General features: G+C 35.4%; 1 protein-coding gene across 5 annotated transcripts in view; it reads left to right on the top strand.

Annotated features, from left to right (window-relative positions):
- The window catches only part of dtnbb (dystrobrevin, beta b), a 73,475-nt gene that overhangs the window by 17,510 nt on the left and 32,528 nt on the right, over positions 1-23,437 (top strand). For 4 of the 5 annotated variants that reach the window (XM_051133088.1, XM_051133087.1, XM_051133086.1 and 1 more), the window contains 2 exons: positions 3,451-3,575; positions 22,479-22,553. In XM_051133088.1, coding sequence (XP_050989045.1) covers positions 3,451-3,575; positions 22,479-22,553 — 200 coding nt within the window. The remainder of the gene's footprint in view (positions 1-3,450; positions 3,576-22,478; positions 22,554-23,437) is intronic. The other variant, XM_051133090.1, reaches the window with a different exon arrangement.

The raw sequence follows: 23,437 nt of genomic DNA, 5'->3' as shown, positions 1-23,437 counted from the left end.
TTATGATATATTATATAATATTATTTTATATAATATATTATTTTATTATTATTTATTATTAATATTATATTATTATAATTTTAAATAGCTTTTTTTTTCTTAAAAATGTAATTTATTCCTGTGACTTCAGTGTCACATGATCCTTCAGAAATCATTCTCATATGCTGACATATATATATATAACATTTCTTATTATTATCAGTGTTAAGGGCACCTATTATGCCCCATTTTACAATATGATATATAAGTCTCAGGTGTCCCCAGAATGTGTCTGTGAAGTTTCAGCTCAAAATAGCCCACAGATAATTTATTATATCATTTTTAAAAAGCCTGTTTTGAGTGGAAGCAGAAACACTGTTTTCGTGCATGTCTCTTTAAATGCAAATGAGCTGCTGCTCCCCGCCTCCTTTTCCAGAATAGAACTCTGCTTTTACAACTGGTACCTCAGATACTCTGCTAAAATACATCTGTTTGTTTAGTGTGCTGAAATCATGCTTTTAAAGCATATTAATTTAAAGTTCTGATATAAGGTTTTCTGAGCACACACTTCCAAAGCATGCACACAGAAAGCGGCTGTCACATGCCACGTGAGTACTAAACTCTTTGAGTTAGTCATGTGAGTACTAGTTCTCTTTCATGTCTTATTGCGCTTAAACTGTCAAATACACACAAGTTATGTTAAAAACACACCAGTTGCAGAAATAGTCAGTTATGTCTTTGAAGGTAAACAGCTGGGAAAGAAATTGGATCTTTATATTAGATCTGTGCGGAAGAAGTGTAATATACAGTAAATCTATTGTTCTCTTGTCTCCTCTGAGGCTGGGACTCTAAATAATGTTCTGTGCTTGTCTGTGCAGCCAAAGACAGAACAGTTAAACAGAAAGGTGAACTTTCGCAATGGCGTTAGAACTGGTACACCAAAAAAATGACGTCACTATGGGTGGAAACATGCACATTAAGAGGCAATAATATTATGATAAGTTCCCCTTACTACGTCACAGTGGAGCGAAATCTGACACGCTAATTTTTTCAAATGCTTGCAGCAAAAGGATTACCAAAACAAAGTTACTGGGTTATAATTCTTGATGATTTCTGGGTTGGTAGATCCTTTGATGATTATAAAAATTCAAAAGAACATCATTTATTTGAAAGAGGAATGTTTTGTAACGTATAAATGTCTTTACTGACACTTTTGATCAATTTAATGCATCCTTGCTGAATAAACATAATTATTTTAAAAAAAAGGGGTGGGGGGACCTCAAACGTTTAAATAGTAGTGTACTTGTTTATAGCAAAATTGTTTGTCAGTGGGTGAGGGATGGATGAGCAGCAAGTGTTTTGTTTCCCGTTAAACGTCATTCGTCTCTAATTCAGGATTTCAAGGGGTTGGTGTTTTTCAGCAAATGAGTTATATTGATTAAATTTTATTACTCAAACGTTGTTCCAAAGCTCAGTCACACTGCTGAAAATTACAGCTTGGGAAACGATTTCACACAGCCTCCCAAATCCAATTATAAGAGTTTTTCCCCCTCATTCTCACCACCTCGATAAAGATTTTTTTTTTTTCCAACCACAGAGCAAGGATTTTGCTGAATCAAAGAGAATTTTTCATTAACTTTAAATGAAACATATCACTTATACATCTACATTAAATTGCATGAAATGTTCCAGCTTTACATGGGAAGTAAGTCAAGGCAACTTTTATGTACAGATCAAATGTGCATTCATTCCCAATTATGCCACAAACTGCATCTACAGTCATGGCCAAAAATATCGGCACCCTTGCAATTCTGTCAGAAAATGCAACCCTTCTCTCAGAAAATGTTTTGGTTCTTACATGTTTATATTTTTTTTGTTTGCATTGGAACAACACAAAGAACAGAGAAGAAAAGTCAAATCTGATACAATTCCACACAGAACTCTAAAAATGTACTGGACAAAATTATTGGCACCCTTAACTTAGTATTTGGTAGCACCCTCTTTGGAAAAAATAACTGAAATCAATCGCTTCCTGTAACCATGAATGAGTTTCCTCTCTACTGGAATTTTGGACGAGTCTTCTTTTGCAAACTGCTCCAGGCCATTCAGATTTGAAGGATGCCTTCTCCCAACTGCTGTTTTGAGATCTCTCCACAGGTGTTCTAGGGGAATCAGATCTGGACTCATTGTTGGCCATTTCAGAACTCTCCAGCGCTTTGTTTGTAACCATTTCTGAGTGCTTTTTGAAGTGTGTTTTGGGTAATTGTCCTGCTGGAAGACCCATGACCTCTGATAGAGATGCTGCTTTCTGATACTGACTACTATGTTGAGCCCCAAAATTCTGTGGTAATCATCAGATTTCATGATACCGTTCACACAGTCAAGACATCCAGTGCCAGAAGCAGCAAAGAAACCCCAAAACATCTTTGAACCTCCACCATGTTTGACTGTAGGGACTGTGCTCTTTTCTTTGAAGGCTTCATTTCTTTTTCTGTAAACAGTGCCATGATGTCCTTTACCAAAAAGCTCTACTTTTGTCTCATCTGTCCACAGTACGTTCTCCCAGAAGGAGTGTGGTTTTGTCACATAAGTTTTGGCAAACTCCAGTCTTGCTTTTTTATGCCTTTGTGTCAGCAGTGGTGTCCTCCTGGGTCTCCTACCATAGTGTCCCTTTTCATTCAGATGGTGTAGGATAGTGTGAGCTGACACTGTTGTACCCTGTGTCTGCAGATCAGCTTGAATTTGTTTGAAAGTTATTTGGGGTTCTTTATCCACCATTCAAACAATCCTTCGTTGTAATTTTTTATTAATTTTCCTCTTCCGTCCACGTCCAGGGAGGTTAGCTACAGTGCCGTGGGCTGTAAACCTTTTGATGATATTGAGCACAGTGGACACAGAAACATTAAGATCTCTGGAGATGGACTTGTAGCTTTGATATTGTCCACGTTTTTTCCACATTCTCTTAAATCCACAGACAACTCTTTACACTTCTTTCTTTGCTCCATGCTCAGTGTGACACACAACAGAACTTTTCTCCATTTTAACTGGTTGCAAGTGTGATTACTATATTGCCCACACCTCTTACTTGCCACAGGTGTGTCTAAATACAAATTACAGGAGCATCACATGCTTGACAAGCAATTATTTCTTACAGTTTTGACAAGGTGCCAATAATTTTGTCCAGTCCATTTTTGAGTTCTGTGTGAAATTTTATTAAGTTTTTTGTATTGTTGCAGTGCAAACAAAAACAGTACCAATACGTGAATACCAAAACATTTGCAATTGGAACAATTTTCTGAGAGAAGTGTTGCATTTTCTGACAGAATTGCAAGGGTGCCGATATTTTTGGCCATGACTGTATTTGAATTACATTTGATTTCAGTAATACATTTAAGTACATGTAAGGTATTTTGGGGTTGTATTTTGTACTTATTTTTAACTTCTCAGATTTTTTTTTTACTCGTTTTACAGAAGTCTCCAGCAAAGAAGCTCAGCCATGCCATCAGTAAATCTCTGGGCTGCATGCCGATCGGAGAGCCGCCTCACCCTGTGTTTCCAGAGGCAGCGGAAAGACCTCAGGACCTCGCACACACCACGTAAGTCCTCTGGATTGCTTATCCAATCGTTTTTCTCACTGCTATCTCAGCTCTATGACATACCCATCTTAAACCATTCATTCACCTCATTTCTGAGTAGTTTTGAACAAACAGCTCGCATTTGCTACATTATAAGAACGCAAAGTTAATCCAGACAGGTCTGTTACTTCATAAGACTATGAACGTTTTAAATTTATATAACAGTCAGGTTGTAATTGTAATCACGTCCTCTTGTCTGAAATTGCACAGTATTTGTTTCTTATTTCTATAGCGAGAGCGAATATTGATCTGCAGATCTGTCATGGGAAAGAAATGTAATTAGGAAATGCCAAGAAGAAAGATATTGTGTGTAAAAATATATGGGTACAGTTTTCTCATTTACTGAATTATAAATATCTGGGAGCTGAATCAATCTTGCCAGACCTTCGCTCTAAGGAACAGGCCCTGGTCTATCAGTACTTTTATTAACTGACACATGAACTCGGGGATTGATGAAGACCATAAAATTGCTGAACATATGTGCCCTCCACTGGAGGGAAAGTGTAGCAGATTTACTGTGTTAATTTATTTTTCTAATAAAAAACCAGCGTTATTTGATTATGAACCAGATAAAGTATTAACAGCTCGGAAAACAGTTGCATGATTGTATATCATCATGCTTATAGCGTTTGAAGTGTGGGTGAGGAAAATGAACCGCAGTAAAGCATGTTTCAATATGAATGTAAGACTGCATCTTTTGAAAATTAATTTTAGTCATAGTCTTTTGATGGGATTGTTGTTTTAATTTAGTCAGTATTTTGTTTCATTCATCAATTTTAGTCTTGATTTTCATGACATATACTTTTAATGACTGAAAATGTTCAAAATAACCAAATATTAAAAAATTAATAAACAATACATTTAAAATAATGTATGTTTATAGAAAGAAATAATACTTTATTCAATGCTGATGCACTAAATTGATCAACAGTGACAGTAAAGACATGTATAATATTGCAGATTTATGCTTCAAATATTTTTTTTGGTCCTTTGATCTTTGTTTTCATCAAATAATCCTGGAAAAATCATCACGGTTTACACAATAACATTAAGCAGCACAACTGCTTTTAGCAGTGATAATGAGAAATATTTCTTAAGCTTTAATCTGCATATTAAAATTATTTCTAAACGATTATGAGACATTAATGATGCTGAAAATTCAGCTTTGATCGCACAATTAAATGACATTTTGAAATATTATTTTTATAAAACAACAACAGCAACAAAAAAACAAGTAATATTTTATTTTACATGCTAAAAATTGTCAGTTAATCCGTTTAATTCCTGGACTTCAGTATTGTGCATTGATGATCAGCATTAAAATCTGACCTTGAGGAGGAAGATGTGTCACCGGGATCACGGCAGTCAAAACAAAGTGCATTGTGCTGTTTATGAAGTGAAAAAATGTGATATAAAAAATAAGATTTACCGGTCCTTAGATTCCATGCAGACAGACAGTCTCCTGTGGGAACTAAAATAATAGCTGAAGTGCACAGTCATGCTCCAGTGGCATTTCTGAGTTGGCAGAGAATAACTGCACTAAAACTGATGGAGTTTTAAATTTAATGGAGGCCGCTGATAGTACCTGAGGCACATACCCTCGGGGATCCCGCTCTGTATCTTTATAGAGATATACAAGCTTTTTAAAACCAAATGCTTCTCTCAGACATTCCCTCTGACCCTTTTTTGTCTGAAGCAAAGGATGGTGGATGACTGCCTCTGAAACAACTTAACATATTTTTGGACTTTTTCAACATTTGAGTCACCTTAATCCATACCAAAATTGATTATTTTTTTAGTGCACATAACATTCCTGGTCTTATTGAACGAGGTCGCACATTATTTATTTATTTTTTAATGTTTGTCTTTGAAATCCTTTAAATGTAATAATTTTCTCTGCCTCTTAAATGACTTTAGTTTTTAACTGATGTCATAAATACTTATTTTTTAACTTTCTCCCCCCAGTCTCCAATCATCGTTCTGGTATAAAATGCATACTTTAACAATCCAATCAATTTCTGATGGATAAAATTAAGCACAGTATGTCATTTTGTCCTGTTTCATTCATTATGCCACATTATAAAAATAAATATGCTGCGAATGATGCAACATGTTATCTACAGAGGCAACTATACACATTAAAACTGCAATAATTCATCGCTGCCTGATAAACAATGATCTTGGGCTTTATACTGACACCTGGAGGTAAAATCACAGTTTCCCAAGTTTTTGGATTTCTAGTTGTATTTACTTATTGAAGAAACTATTGATTTTATTTTTACATTATTTTAGCTTTAATATTTTTATTGACAGTGCCCTAAAGGGAATACATTAAGAAATGCAGCTTTGCAGAGAAAAGTGTACTGTGTTCAGTGCAGAAAAACTCTTATAAAGATGTTTATAAATTCATCCAATTTAAGAGACAGTTGCACTTACACAAAAGGCAGCACTTGAGTAACATTCACTGGCTTCAACAATAAATTTCAAGTCAATTAATGCCAGATTTTAAGTTGTTTGCTATTATTATTCCTATTATACTCTACCAGTCAAAAGTTTTTGAACAGTAAGATTTTTAATGTTTTTTAAAGAAGTCTCTTCTGCTCACCAAGTCTGCATTTATTTGATCCAAAGTACAGCAAAAACAGTAACATTTTGAAATATTTTTACTATTTTAAATAACGGTTTTCTATTTTAATATATTGTAAAATGTAATTTATTCCTGTGATTTCAAAGCTGAATTTTTAGCATCATTACTCCAGTCACATGATCCTTCAGAAATCATTCTAATATTCAGATTTGCTGCTCAAAAACATTTATAATTATTATGTTGAAAACATCTGAGCAGAATTTTTTTGGGTTTCTTTGTTGAACAAAAAGTTCAGAAGAACAGCTTTTTTTGAAATAGAAATCTTTTGTAACATTATAAATGTCTTCATCATCACTTCTGATCAATTTAAAGCATCCTTTCTATAAAAAGTATTAACTACTATAATATATATATATATATATATATATATACACACACTCTATGCTTTTGAATGGTATAGTGCATAATGTTATGAAAGATTTTATTTCGGATAAATGCTGATCTTTGAATCTTTTTATTCACCAAAAAATACTGGGAAAAAAAAGAACTCAACTGTGAATATTGATAATAATGATAATAAAAAATGATTCTTGAACAATAACTCAGCATATTAGAATGATTTATGAAGGATCATGTGACACTGAAGACTGGTGTAATGATGCTGAAAATTTAGCTTTGACCACAGGAATAAATTACGTTTTGAAAATATTCAAATAGAAAACAGTTATTTTAAATAGTAACATTTTTTAGTTTTTGCTGTACTTTGGATCAAATAAATAATTATTTAACAACATTAAAAATCGTACTGTTCAAAAATGTTTTACTGGTAGTGTGGGCATAAAGTGTAGCATTTAATTTTTTTTGTGTTGACTTTGGTTTTGTGCAATGAAAGGTTATAGATATTTAGCTTGTATATTTTCTGAATATCTTTAAGTTGCCAATTTCAAAGGCTCCACATGATTAATCTTTGCTTTTCATGTTGGTTTATTAATACATGCAGATTTTGTGCTTTGTGTTCAACAGCTAAACTCCATTTGTTTTTAAAACATGCTGTTAAGATGTATTTAAGATCAAATATGTATTTAAATGTTTCCCTAGAAATTGAATTCTAAATGCAGTTTTGCGTGTAAATTAATGCTGAAATAATACATCTTATGAAAGAGTGTTTAAATTTTACCGTCTTATTCCCACCTAGAATAGATTCAGACTTAATGATGAAATTGCCCCTGAACTCACTGTGACCGAAGGGCACATTTGCCAGCTCGTGTTCTGCTGCCAGCATCATCTATTTTTAGTTCCCAAATTCAGATTGCTAAGCAATTAAAACTGCTCTTGAAATATCCCTTTGTACCACTCGAATAGCATCAGCTTCAAATAGTCCTCGTGTGAAAGACTTGTAGAAATTTATTTTCAAATAGCACTTCCTATTTATGGATAAAGAGAGCAAGAGGCTTTCGTAATGCTTTCTTTAATTGGCCACGCAACAATTCGAGAAATGAAAGAGCTGAATTGGAATAGATGAATATCAGACCTTGATTACAATGCAAAGCACATTTTCACACATTTAAAGACATGAAATGCCATTCACAACCCATTTAACTTCTCTAATATGACATGTTTCAGAATCAATCAGGATTTAAATGAGAAAATTTTGTAAGTGACAGGGAAAATCATTTCAGAGGTTGAGCAAGTTAGCGCATTTTGATTAAAGACTACAAAGACATACATTTTTCTTCTTTAATGTGCACAGATAAATCATTTACAATAAGAGCGTTAACGTGTAATAAAAAGAGTGCATTAAACATGAATACTCAGCTGTTTGACTCCTCCCCTTCTGTCACAGATTGTCTTCTCAACTTATCTAAATGCAGTTTGATCTGCCTGTGGGCCACTCCATCTCTTTAGTGCTAAATCAATCTCAAGCCTCCAGCGTTTTCTGTTTACTATGACTCTGGAATGTAACAATGCCACTTTTATGGAGTCTAACAGATATTATTAGTCTGTTTCATTCGTCTTCCTCAGCACAGATAGAGAATTATGCATTCATATAATGAGTATTGAAGAAAGTGGTTCTGTTGTGATAAATCTCATCAGTAGTCATATTATATTATTAGTTATACTTGCTAATGCACATATTACCAACCTAGGCTGGAAATACCAACCTGATCTCATGACAAAGATGTTCTGTACCTCTGGGAACTTTTTACGCAAGATGCAAAATACATACCGACATGTATGTTTCGTGACATATTCAATGTGAAATGTCCACTTAAGGAGTGTTTTTTTTCTTGAGACATATGTTACGTTTTATGTGATGTTGGTTTTGTACGTGTCTCCACAGTTCTGACTTGAAATGTCTCTTGAGTGGCGCTGGAACTCTAATGCTCCGTGACATTTTAAAATAACACACCATCTGCATTACACCTAAACATTTTGGCAGAAAACGTAGCTGAAATAAACAGATTTTATTCCTTTTTACACAAATTATGACTAGAGGTCATAATTAATAAAGTATCAATTAATAAAGACCCTGCAAAATATTATGTTATGACCTCAAAACACTGACCTTGGTGCATAATTTGTAAATTAAATAATTTTGACATTTGCATCACATAACCAGCTCCATTTATGGCTTTTCTTACATGGTAAACTTGCTCGGTAGCGCACCTAGTACACCACTGCATTTGCTATACAGAGGCATAAGTCACTAAAGAAAGGTCTTAAAGACTTGAATCAAGATCAGAAAGGGATGATTTCTTTTGCAAATGTGTTTTTGATTCACTTTTGCTTTTGTTAACACTATCTTTTAGGTTTAGTTTAAGTGGTAAGTGTTTGTTTTTAAATGCGACAGAGCATAAAACTGCCTTTTTTATTATTTTGTACTGTTCTTTGAGGTTCACTTATAATGTATAATGTTATCTAGATTTTTACATCAAAAACATCAAAATTTACAAGTAATAAGCTATTTTCTGTCCTGTTTTGACCCCCCTCATCTGAACGCTCTGTTGTAGACTTCGAAGTGAATGCCCTCTGGTATGATTGGCTAACAGTTGTGTATGTTTGACAGCCTACATCCTTCATAGATGGACACTGCTGTGATTTAGGTTAAAAACGCATAAATACTCAGTACATATTAAATGATCTGTAGTAACAGACAAAGCAATAGTGACCACATACAGTAATAAAAAGTTATTTACACTTGTGTGGTGCGACTTTAATGTTGGATCCAATATAGTCGGCACTGCATTGTCTTTTAGTTTCAGTCTTTCTGAAAATACTCTTAAACACTTTGAATTTGGTGCATAATTTGTAAATTAAATAATTTTGACATTTGCATCACATAACCAGCTCCATATATATGGCTTTTCTGCTTGGTAATGCACCTTGATACAGCACTGCATTTGCTATGCACTGTCATGAGTTACTAAATAACGTCTCAAAGACGTAAAGCAAGATAAAAGAATCTTGGTTTCTTCAGCAAATGCTTTTAACTCACATTTGCTTTTGTTAACACTGTCTGTTAGGTTTAGTTTAGGTGGTAAGTGGACTTTTTTTGACTGCCTTTTTTATTATTTTGTTCTTCGAGGTCCACTTATAATGTATAATGTTATGAAGATTTTTACATCAAAAACATCATAGTTTACAAGTAATAAACTATTTTCTGTGCTGTTGTAGACTTTGAAGTAAATGGCCTTTTCTGACAAAGTAAACTTGCTCATTAGCGCACCTGGTACAGCATTGCTTTTGCTATGCAGAGTCATGAGTCAATAAAGAAAAGGCTCAAAGACTTGAAGCAAGATTAAAAAGGGATGGTTTCTTCAGAAAATGTGTTTTTGACTCACGTTTGCTTTTGTAAACACTATCTGTCGGGTTTTGTTTAGGTGGTAAGTAGTTGTTTTCAAGCAACAGGGCATTAACACAGCCATGAACTGTCTTTATGTATTTTGTACTGTTCTCTAATGTCCACTTTTAGAATGTTATCAAGGTTTTTACATAAAAACATCATAATTTAGAAGTAATAGGTTATTTTCTGTTCTGTTTTTAAGCCCTGTCATCAGAACGCTCTGTTTGAATAGGCATGGTGGATTGTAGACTTGGAAATAAATGTCCACTACTGTGATTGGCTAACAGTTGTATATGTTTAACAGCCTACATCCTATACAAATGGATGCTACTGTGATTTAAGTTAAAAATGCATAAATGCTCAGTATATATTAAACAATCTGTCATAACAGACAAAGCAATAGTGGCCACATAATGAAAACAGTTACTCACATTTTGTGTGAAATTACTGTCAGATTCAGTGTAGTCGGCACAGCATCATCTTTTACTTTCAATCTTTTATACACCTAAATACTTTGACCTTGGTGCTTAATTTGTAAATTAAATAATTTTGACATTTGCATCACATAACCAGCTTTATGTATAATACTATTCTGACACGGTAAACTTGCTCGGTAGCGCACCTGGTACAGCTTTGCATTTGCTATGCAGAGTCATGAGTCACTAAAGAAAGGTCTCAAAGACTTAAAGCAAGATAAAAATGCTTGGTTTCTTCAGCAAATGTTTTTTTGATTCACGTTTGCTTTTGTTGACACTATCTGCTAGGTTTTGTGGAGGCGGTAGGTGGTTGTTTTCATGCGACAGAGCATTAAAGCAGTAATGAACTGCCTTTGTTTTTTTTGTATTTTGTACTGTTCTCTGAGATCCACTTACAATGTTTAGGGGTGTAAGAAAATATCGGTACACGTCTGTATTGCGATATTTTGTTTGGCGATACTGTATCGATTCTCAAAAATGGAATATCGATATTTATCGATATTTATTCATGACAGTTGCTTCATTTTGAGCTTCATTTTGAGCACATTATTTTCCCCCTTTACTCGTACTACACAAAATATGATTCAATAACATTGAATGGTTTGCATATGGTTGTATTCTTAATTACAGCTTTCCTAAAATGATGTCCTATTCATAGAATAAGAAATGTCCCAATATATCACCTTGTTTACAGTATCGTAACATATCGTATCACAACCCCTGTATCGTGATACGTATCGTATCTCCAGATTCTTGTCAATTCACAGCCCTAATAATGTTATCAAGGTTTTTACACTGAAAACATCATAATTTAGAAGTAATAGGCTGTTTTCTGTCCTATTTTGACCCCCTCATCAGAACGCTCTGTTTGAATAGGCATGGTGGATTGTAGACTCGGAAATAAACGCCTACTGTAAACAGTAAACTTGCTTGGTAGCGCACCTGGTACAGCTTTGCATTTGCTATGCAGAGTCATGAGTCACTAAAGAAAGGACTCAAAGACTTGAAGGAAGATTAAAAAGGGATGATTTCTTCAGAAAATGTGTTTAGACTCATGTTTGCTTTTGTTAACACTGTTAGGGTTTGTTTAGGTGGTCACAGGCTATTTTCTGTCCTGTTTTTAACTCCTCTCATTAGAACGCTCTGTTTAAATAGTCATGGCTGATTGTAAACTCAGAAGTAAACACCCACTGCTATGATTGGCTAACAGTTGCATATGTTTGACAGCCTACATCCTTCACAGATGGACACTGCTATGATTTAGGTTAAAAACACATAAATACTCAGGACATATCAAATGATCTGTAATAACAGACAAAGAAATAGTGACCACATAATAAATCTTACACTTGTGTCACTCACATTTGTGTGGTGCGACATTACCACTAATTGGACTGGATTTCACCTTGTCACAAAATGTGCATATATCTAATCTCATGATTTCTGTTATTTGATACTGCCATCGGTTGCATCAGTTTTGGTTAGGAACAGAAGATCATACAAATCAGCATCCTTATTATTAGAGCTCTGCCCCATCATGACCATCTCTTGGGTAGCTGGCAGATCAGCGTAAACATGTCTGACTGCCCGTTACTGTCCCTCACAATTGGTCAGCATAGTGTTCCTGTTGGCTTTGACCTCTAGGTGACATCCATCAACATGATCCTCTACATCCCACTGTCACAAGCTGCAGGCCGCCTCGTTCTGATTGGTCGTGGGCCTCGTGGCAGAGTCAGAGAAATGGAAAATCGTGTCTACTCAGCCCCATGAATCAGACGGACATAAGAACTCTGTGGACAGAATTGTTGTTGTTGTTTAAAGTGAGATGAATTTCTCTGATGAACTACTGGAGTGTTGTTTTTATCTGACAGCTGATGGCATGTGAAGGCATGCCTTTCAGATCTTTTTCTGTTTGACAGATGGAGTTCTTTAGGACATGCTGAACCATAGGCAGGGACAGATGTCTGTGACTAATTTGCAGTGGATATAAATGAAACAAATGGCACAAAGCATATCGTTTCTTGATCCACAGACAGAATGTTTGTGGGTTGTATGTATGTTAAATAGGTCAGTGACTAACACTTAAGATCTGTTAAATCATTCAAAAATACATACATACGTAAAATGACTTGATTACACGTCTTGTATGATGAAACTCTTCTTATTTCTGGACTAAAAATCATTGTGATATTTTGGAGGGCATGAAAAAACTGAAAAACTTTGAAAAAGCTCAGAAATTTCTAGTGCATTTGACAAACAAGTACAAAGAAATGGCAAGTAACAAACTGAATTAAACATTAAATGAAAAAAGTAGAAGTAGTAGTAGAAGTAAAAAGTAGAAAAACTAAAATATGTAAAATCTGTTATTAATATGTGATGTGTGAGATATGTTAATATGAACAATTTTAATTTATTGATTATATGAATTATATATATATATATATATATATGTGTATATATATATATATATATATATATAATTATTATTTTGAAAAATATATAATATATATTAATATATAAATGAAACTGAAACTGTATTTTCTTGTAAAACATACTCCAATAATCTTGTCAGAAAATTGATACAACTGCCCTATAATTAAGAGCAAGTAATTATTCTAAAAAGTAGTGTTATAGTCTTTATTTATTCTTTATTTTTATCCATAATATATCAAAAATGTATTAATATGTAAAAACAATATGTGAAATATGTTATGTAAATATGTGAAAAAATGTTTATAATATTAAAAGCATTGAAATACTTTTTTAATAATTCATATTTATGAATTCATTATATTTGTTTAAAGAAAAAAATGCATAAATAAATAAATAAATAATAAGTATATATAATTTATTAAGATGTCATTGACCGAAATACAATTGTTCCTGTTTTAACTATGGTTTAGAAAAATAAAATTTTGAAAAATGAAATATACCAATTAGTGCTGTCAAATCGATTAATCGTGATTAATTGCATCAAAAATAAAAGTTTGTGTTTACGTAATTTATGTGTGTGTATTGTGTATATTTATTTGTATATATACACACATACATTTAAGAATACATGTTTAAGAAATATATGAAATATATATTTATATATATTTATATATATATACAAATGTATATAATCTAAATCATATAAATATGAATATATATGCATGTAAATATTTCATAAATATGTACGTGTGTGTATTTTATATAATCTATATGTGTATATATATATATATATATATATACACCGTACACAAACATATAATGTAAACACAAACTTTTATTTTGGATGTGATTAATCACGATTAATCGTTTTGACAGCACTAATACTAATACTAATACTAATACTAAACCTTGTTTGGAATAAAATGAGTCATGAAAAATAAGAGCAGGGATGTAGAAAGTCAATAAGGTCGATTGTGATTTCATGTTTATTTAATTAGAAACTTGTTTACCAAATGTGCATATGCCATTCCTCTATCTTTTTGCTTAATCAGTATGAATCAATGTAATGTAGCTGAAATAGACAGTGACTGTTAAAAACAGCCAAGGTCATATAACACTAATGTGTTCACTGCAGATGTGCAGCATGGGCCCAGAACCAGAGGCACCAGAGGCATAAACCGGGTGGAAGGCAGGACATGCATTGATAACTTTCAGCTGAGACGGGATATTAGATGCTCCATATTTCTCCCGCTCGGGCTCTGTGAAAGTACTCACTTCACTGTAATTAACCAGAGGAGAAGAGCGCCTGTGAACGGCCCTCGATGTAATTCATTTGACCTCATAAAAAAGATGTGAGCGTGATTTTCGCCTTCCTCTCTGAACATCGGGATGAATAAATCTACATTCGTAGCACGTCCGACATCTAAGACTTGTCACTCTCCGGCTTTGAATCTAGAGGAGTTTGCTAATCAAAGTTTAGGAGACGGTTTCATCCTGGTTTGATCTGCTTGACGAATTTGAGTGGTTGAAGATTAGCTAAAATGTAGCATTTGAGGTTCAAATTAGAGCTGAAGAATCCGGATCCAAAGACTGATGGAAGTGATTGGGTGGCACCTGCTAGCAGTGGGTTACATTTTAGGATCATATTGCACCATATGCACATTGATTATAGAGATACATCTAACTAGAAAGGCATCAGAGTTTCTCAAGTTATCGCATAAATCTAGCATGGAGGAATACAGTAGTTTACAGCTCTCTTTAGTGACTGTGCTTATGTGGGACAGGTTAGGACAGATGATTTGTCGTCTGACAACAAACTGTGTAGTGTTGAAACAATTTTGACTGGTCAAAATAACCATGTTAATTTTTCCATTTTAACAGCGTTAAAAAACAGCGGGGCTATGATTAGCCAACCCCACTGACAACTGCTGCTTCTGTCAAGAATTACATTTATTTACAGTCATGGCCAAAAATATGAGCACCCTTGCAATTCTGTCAGAAAATGCAACACTTTTCTCAGAAAATTGTTCCAATTGCAAATGTTTTGTTATTCACATGATTATTGTTTTTGTCTGCACTGCAACAACACAAAAAAACAGAGAAGAAAAGTCAAACTTGATAAAATTTCACAGAACTCAAAAATGGACTGGACAAAATTATTGGCACCTTGTCAAAATTGTAAGAAATAATTTGCAACCAGTTAAAATGGAGAAAAGACAACTCAACCTTTGTGTTGTGTATCACACAGCATGGAGAAAAGAAAGAAGTGTAAAGAGTTGTCTGTGGGTTTGAGGGAAAAAAATTGTGGAAAAACACGGAAAATCTCAAGGCTAAAAGTCCATCTCCAGAGATCTTAATGTTCCTGTGTCCACTGTGCGCGATATCATCGAGAGGTTTACAGCCTATAGCACCGTACCTAACTTCCCTGGACGTGGACGGAAGAGCAAAATTAATGAAAAATTACAACAAAGGATTGTTCGAATGGTGGATAAAGAATTAACTTTCAAACAAATTCAAGCTGATTTGCAGACGCAGGGTACAACAGTGTCAGCTCGCACTATCCGTCACCATCTGAATGAAAAGGGACGCTATGGTAGGAGACCCAGGAGGACACCACTGCTGACACAAAGGCATAAAAAAGCAAGACTGGTGTTTGCCAAAACTTCTGTGACAAAACCACAATCTTTCTGGGAGAACGTACTGTGGACAGATGAGACAAAAGTAGAGCTTTTTGGTAAAGGAGATCATGGCATTGTTTACACAAAAAGAAATAAGGGCTTCAAAGAAAAAAACACAATCCCTACAGTCAAACATGGTGGCGGTTCAAAGATGTTTTGGGGTTTCTTTGCTGCTTCTGGCACTGGATGTCTTGACTGTGTGAACAGTACCATGAAATCTGATGATTACCAAAGAATGTTGGGGCGCAACATAGTGGCCAGTGTCTGAAAGCTGCGTCTCCACCAGAGGTCATGGGTGTTCCGGCAGGACAATTACCCAAAACACACTTCAAAAAGCACTCAGAAATGGTTACAAACAAAGCACTGGAGAGTTCTGAAATGGCCAGCAATGAGTCCAGATCTGATTCCCCTAGAACACCTGTGGAGAGATCTCAAAACAGCAGTTGGGAGAAGGCATCCTTCAAATCTGAATGAACTGGAGCAGTTTGCAAAAGAAGACTCGTCCAAAATTCCAGGAGAGAGGAAACTCATTCATGGTTACAGGAAGCAATTGATTTCAGTTATTTTTTTCCAAAGGGGATGCTACCAATGCAAGGGTGTTGCAAGGGGTAATGTTCCAATGCAAACAAGATAAATATACATGTGAATACCAAAACATTTGCATCAATTTTCTGAGAGAAGGGTTGCAATTTCTGACAGAATTGCAAGGGTGCCGATATTTTTGGCCATGACTGTAGATGCAGAACATCTTTATGACCACATCAAATGGGAGAGTTTTCAGACGTGCACTACAACTTTATTTCAGCACCAGGCCCTAGTCAAACGAGTGTGGCAAAGGTACAGATGATGAGGGAGCTACAGTAGAATAACAGTGAACTGTGGTGAGATGAGATGTTGTGGGGCCATATTTCACTAAAAACTAATTTTCCTGTCCTGTCAGCCACACACACAAATGCGGCGATGCTCACTGAAGTTCACAATGTATCTTTTTCTACTTGCTATTAATGTTAGATGTATAAATTATGTATAGTTCAGTAAACACATAACTGAATAAACATAAACATGTTAATTGCAATTGATTTGTATTTTTTTATGTCTGTGAATGAACCCAGCTGTTACCGATATTCAGTTAATTTTTGTCTTGGATTAATTTAACATACTTTTAGTTTGTTTTGATTTAGTTTGCTTTTCATTGGTTCTAGTTCCCGCCAGTATTTAGTTGACATGGGCTGTATCTGAAATCGTTCGCCTACAATCAAAGGCAGTATAAGGTCATTGAAACGAAACAGACACTCTGGTTGCAGTGTTGTCATGTAGCCATTGAAACCAGAGATTTTGGCTTGTGACGTCGGAGTGTGCGTTTTTTTTCAGGCTTCTGATTGGCCAACATGGCCATGGTCACATAGACGTCTCCGAGATGTACATGTGCTATCAGGGTTTTCATGTGGTCGAGATTTGTCCCAGATAGCACACGTATGTCTGCAAGATGTCTGTTAAAGAGCAATTGATCTGGAAAGCATTTGCTGCGTACAAGCATCTGACTGACGTCTGTAAGATCTAAATTATAAACATCTTAAAGACATCTAATAGACGTCTTTTTGACATCTCATAGGAAACGTCCTATAGATGTATTGCAGATGAGCAAACAATCTAAAAAATACATCTTGTAGATGTAAATGCAGACGTCAAATAGACGTCTCCGTGATGTACGTGTGCTATCAGGGTTTTTATTTGGTTGAGATTTGTCCCAGATAGCACACGTACGTCTGCAAGATGTCTGTTAAAGATCACTTGATCTGGAAAGCATCTGCTTTGTACAAACATCTGACTGACGTCTGTAAGATGTCAGTTTTACATCCATTCTAAATCATCTTAAAGACATCTAATAGACATCTGTTTGACATCTGATAGGAAACATCCTATAGATATATTGCAGATGAGCAACATGAGCAAATGTCTACCAGATGTAAATGCAGACGTCAAATAGACGTCTCAGTGATGTATTAAAGAGGAAAAACTCTGTTTATAAAACACTCGTGGACTAAGCCTTCATTTGTCTGGTCCTGTCAGTGTTATGGTTGCGTTCGGTTTGTTTGGATTCCCTTCAGTGTGGATCTTTAAAGTGCTCCTTTTATGCCTTTTCAAATATGACCTTTCGTGCAGTGTGTCATGTAGCTGTATGTGAACATAAACTATCTGCAAAGTTGTGAAGCCGACAGTGCACAATAAATAAAGTTATTGTGTATCAATAAAAAAAGAGTCGGCTCACAATCGCCTCAACGAGTCGTCAGGAATTTGAATCTTATTCTGTTACGGTTATACGTCACAAAGTAACACATTTGCATAATGTCCGCCCACGTTCTACGTAGCAAACAACTTGCCCGCCCACAAACACAGTAAAATTTCCATGTGGTTTACATCATGTCGAGAAGACGCTGTATCCTACGCTGTGAGAGTAAATTTGTTTTATATTCACTTCCAAAAGATGAATCTACAAAGATTGTATTTTCTAGCGATCTATCAAAATACATAGTTGTGTATGTTATGTTGTGTAACAATCCTGCACACGTCTTGCTAACCAGCTAACTAATGCTTCTGTAGTTCTGTTGTTCGGCTGGACCCACTGTAGTCTGACAATTTGTGACTGATGCAGCTTGACTGTCTCTCTGTCTCATAAGTTGGAGTAATGATAAAGGATGGCGCACGAAGCGGCTTTCACAACGGATGTGGAAAGCTCTGCACTATGAAACCCATTCATTTCAATTGTTTGCACCGCGTGAGGACGGCTTGTTTCTGCGTTGACCAAAGCGCACGCACAACGGAGCGCACCACTGGCGCGCATGCCGCCAGTTCAAATGAGTTGAACTTTCCGCGTTCGGTATGAAAGTTGCCTTAATGCATTATACAGTGTTGAAGTTTACAACATAGAGGTGTGCCCGGTTCACTTACATAAGCAAATTGCGAGCACTTTCCACAGTAGTCCGTGCTAACTTGTCGATCAGCCACTTCAGCCGTTTCATCGTCAGACTCCGGCTCGAATTGGTAAGGTCAAATCGATACCATCTTTTCTATGTATTGACAAGTATCCAGGCCTGTCAATCAGTTATGGCAATGGGCGTTTCGTTTTCCGACACGTGCTGTACGCGGTAAATCAGTCATCCAGGACTGCGCCATCTGACCAATCACAGCAGTGAGGGCTCACGGAAAGGAGGGGTTTAGAGAGACTGATTCTTCGAACTGCTTCAGAGTCGTTTATGAATCATTTAGAAATGAGGTAAAATTAAATCTATTTTTTGGAGAAGACTAAAGTGATTTTTGACCTTGCATACATGTAAACCTGTTTTAGTAGTCTCGTAAAACAATATTAGCAACCTTTAAAATGGCATAATAGGAGCACTTCTTCTGGAATCTTCTTTTTGTGCACTTTTAATAACCAAGCTGTGACACCAACTCTCTCTAACATTTCTGAATTTATCCCTAGAAACAACTGTTTTTGCACCACCACCTCCTCAACACACATTTCAGGACATTTACTACCAGCTCTTTTCACACATGAAACCCATTATATTTAGTAAGTATGCAAGATTGCCTCATCCGGTAAATGTAGTACATTGCTATTCACACCCACAATGGCTTTCCGTTCTTTACTTGTATTGCTTCCATTCACACATCAGCGCCAAAATGTCATTAGCCGGAAATGACCTTTAAACAGTTGTACCATTAAGCGTCTGGTTATTTTGGTAACATTTCTTTCCACAGCGTAGATTATCGCATTTTCACAGGTTCACACGGAGTATCTGCATCAGCTCTTTCAAAACGTTGTAATTGGCTGAAAAGTGTGTGGAAATGGCTGTGTGAAACCTGTCTAATTTTACAGAACTAATTCAGACAAACTTCCAACTAGTCAGTCTTGAAAATATGTAGATTTGCATGGAAAGTATTAGACTATTGTTTGTGTGTAAGCTGCATTGTGTATAGTAATTGTGTTGTAAATGAAGGGAAAGGGAGGATTGTTTGCTCTGGATTATGACTAATGTGGGTGGCTGGAAACAAAGATTGAAGAAATCTAAAGGGAAGAATATAGCATGTATTTCTGAGTGGCTGAAAGTACTGTACGTGCGTCTCAACCGAGGAGCCGCGAGCCTGAAAGAGAGAAAGAGAGAGAGGAGAGAGTAAGAGTGTGTCTGGATCGTCACCGTGTCACGTGACTGTCAGGTTTCCTTGGAGACAGCAGCAGTGTTGTGCATTGAGATGCTCCTTCAGTTGAGCACAGAACAGGACAGGCAGCTGGACAGAGCGGTCACCGCTTACGTCTCAGCGCTTGACAGACGGCCACTCTTTGCCTTGCGGGAGGTGAGTGAGTGATTGCATAGAACAGAAGCGCTTTGCTCATTCAAAAATGAGTCTTTTGTGTTTTTAACGTGCAGTTGTAGTAAACGTCTAGCATGTTGTTGGGGATTTTCTGGCCATGTGTTGGATCACTTTGCTCGATCCTGGTAACTGTTTCCTTCAAGGTCTCAGAAGGATGCCACAGCTCGGCTGCTCGGATTGCAATATGACGGCGTTTCACGAGTCGTGTGACATGATGCTAGCAGCCTTGGGGAACATTAACATTAGGACGTCTCAGAAATGCAAATGCGCCGAACCTCTGAGCGACTGAACTAAGAAACCACATTCTTTGGATGATTCCTTTCATTTGAAGAGATTTTGTTTTGGATCGTAGTAGACAAACGCTTCGGATTTCCATCCCACAGACATGGAAAACCTCGGAATGTCAGAGAATATTAAAATGATAATTTTCAGACTAAAAAGTCCACGAAAAGTTGAATTTTTATCATTAATATAGATTTTTCTAGTTGTGCTGAACTCTAATTTTAGATTTTAAAAGAATCTTTATTAATTAATCATAAATAACAAAACAAAGGGAAAACTATGAAAATTTATTAAAGATAAGGTAAAAAATAGGAACGAACTAGACAGTTTTCACTCAGATTAGCAAATTTCACCATTAACAATGAAAACTTACAATGAAACTGTAATTAACATATTGAATTATTTAAAGTATAAACATTAAATTGTATTTTCTTGTCAAATGTACTCCAATAATCTTTGTTTTATTTAGAGTTTTTTTTTTTTTTTTTATCAAAAGTACAAAATTGTACTTTCAGTATTTTAGATTGTAGTAGACAAACGCCTCGGATTTCAATCCCAGAGTCATGGAAAACCTAGGAATATTAGGGAATTGTTAAATTATGATTTTCAAAATAAAAGGTCACTGAAAAGATATGGACATTTCTATTGTTAATACATATTTTTCTAGTTGTGCTGAGCTTAAATTCCAGATTTAAAAAAAAAAAACCTATTCATTATGTATAAATAACTAGAAAATAATGGAAAATGTGTGGAAATTTATTAAATGAGGTAAAAAAAATAATAACTAGACTAAAAAATGGTTTTCACTCAGAAGTTGCTAGCAAATTTCACATTGAATTATACATCAAATGTTAAAGTAGAAAGAATGAAATTGTATTTTCTACTAAAATGTGTTTTTTTTTATTTTTTTTTTTTTTACTTTGTTTTATTTTTTAGTCTTTGTTAGTCTCGGATTTCAATCCCAGAGTCGGGAAATCCTGGGAATAGCAGGGAATTTTGAAATTATGATTTTCAAACTAAAAAGGTCACTGAAAAGTTATGGAAATTCCTATTGTTAATATACATTTTTTCTAGTTGTGCTGAACTGTAAATTTCAGGTTTTAAAACCCCGTATTTATAATTTATAAATAACTAGAAAAATTATGGAAAAAATATGAACATTTATTAAACGATGTAAAAATAGATAGAAAAATAAACATGAAAAAACTAGACTAACAAATGTTGGTATAGAAACAGTTTTAACTCAGAAATTGCAAGCAAATTCCACAATTAATTACAAAGAAAATAAGTAACACACTGAATGTGATTTCCATCCCAGAGTCATGAAAAACCTGAAAATGTCAGGGAATTTTGAAATGATGATTTTCAGACTAAAAAGTTTTTAATATAGATTTTTCTAGTTGCGCTTAGGGATCTTAAAATCCCTATTTGTTAATTAAAAATAACTAGAGAAATGATAGGAAAATTATAAAAAATGTATTAAACCAGAGCTAAAAAGTTGGAACTAGACAAAAAATATTTTAAAAAGGTATAGACAGTTTCCAATTAATTCAATTCAGTTAAGTAATTACAAAGAAACTGTAAGTAACACATTGAATGATACATCAAATTTTAAAGAAATTAAATAAGCATGAAGGTCAACACCTAACCCTCAGTGGGTCATAAGCAGATTTGCATAAGCAAAATTGAAAGATGGGATGTTGTGAATTAATAGGAATTAATGACCAGTTTGCAAAAACCAAAAATAATGAGTCGGCAAAAAACGGTGTATAACGCCAAAATTTGAAAGTACCCTTATCAAATGAAGCGAAAAGTTCTGTAACGTGTGTCCATCAGGACTGGCGGGCATCAAGTCCAGATGGATCCCGCGGCACTGTTTACTCACACAAATTACCTCCTGCAATGTCACCCCCTCCCGTTTCTCCCAACCTTCTCAGATTTCTGCAGCTTTAATTAGAATTTCTCCAGACCCTTTTGTCGTCTTGTCAACTTAATTAAGTTTGAGCAAATAGCATTAAATTAAAACGCGTACATCTGGAAGGCGATTATGACGAGGAAGTTTAATGTGCGCTCAAACGGTGTACTTCAAAAATAACATCGCTCCTTAGAGCGGTTTGATGTCCCTCTGAAAAGCTTAGAGCGTCAACCGTAGGTTTGTGTCTAGGCTTGACTCAAAACTCTGTGATTTCGCAGTCAGCTGAGGCCAGTGGCCAACGACATGAACGATACCGTTCTCATTTCCTCCGGGGCGCCCACGCCTTCAAAAAGGTAAGCGTTCCACACAGACTTCTGTCTGCATGCTGATTGTGTGTGTGTGTGTGTGTGTGTGTTTTTAAGCTCCTCCACTTAAGCCTGTTATGTAAAATGGCTTGTTTTGAAATTATGCTGCGCGCGGATGAGTAGAAGATTGTAGCATCTTTCTCTGGGCGGAATATTTTCCATGTTTATTGCATCGCTGCAGAATTAGGTTGAATGTTTGCCTTTCAAAAGCAGATGACTAAAAGCACTGAATCGAGAAATTGGCCTGCTGTCTCCGAACCCTCTGCGCTTCCCGGGCTGGGCTGCAGCCCAAGGTGATCCGGAAGATAAACTCTGATGGAACCAGAGCCTTATCTTGTAAATAAAGAGTTAGTCAGGTTGGCTTTTTCAGTTTTGTGCTGTTGACATTAACCCGGATTCCCAAGATAAATGCTTTTGCTTGTAGTCACTTAAAGGGGTAGTTCACCCAAAAATGAAAATTCTGTCATTAATTACTCACCATTATGTCGTTCCAAACCTGTAAGACCTTCGTTCATCTTCAGAACACAAATTAAGATATTTTTGAAGAATTCCAAGAGCTTTCTGACCCTGCATAGACAGCAACACAACTGATACGTTCAAGGCCCAGAAAGGTAGTAAGGACATCGATAAAATAGTCCATGTGACATCAGTGGTTCATTTAATTTATGTGATGATTTATGAAGAAAACGATGGTTAGATGAACGTGGTGGCAAAAAATGTACAGCAGTTATGAGTTTGTTTTACATTCTTGTGGCAAGTTCTCACACAAAGGTTTTCAGCAGCTGAAAAATGATCATGCCGTCACTCCAGCAGTATTTCATAACATGACATTTATAAGAGATGGTTTGATGCAGTGTGTGAATTACAACAAA

This window comes from Labeo rohita, chromosome 17 (genome assembly GCF_022985175.1).
Source record: "Labeo rohita strain BAU-BD-2019 chromosome 17, IGBB_LRoh.1.0, whole genome shotgun sequence".
Taxonomy (NCBI): Eukaryota; Metazoa; Chordata; class Actinopteri; order Cypriniformes; family Cyprinidae; genus Labeo; species Labeo rohita.
This window is presented reverse-complemented; position numbering and strand designations above follow the sequence as displayed.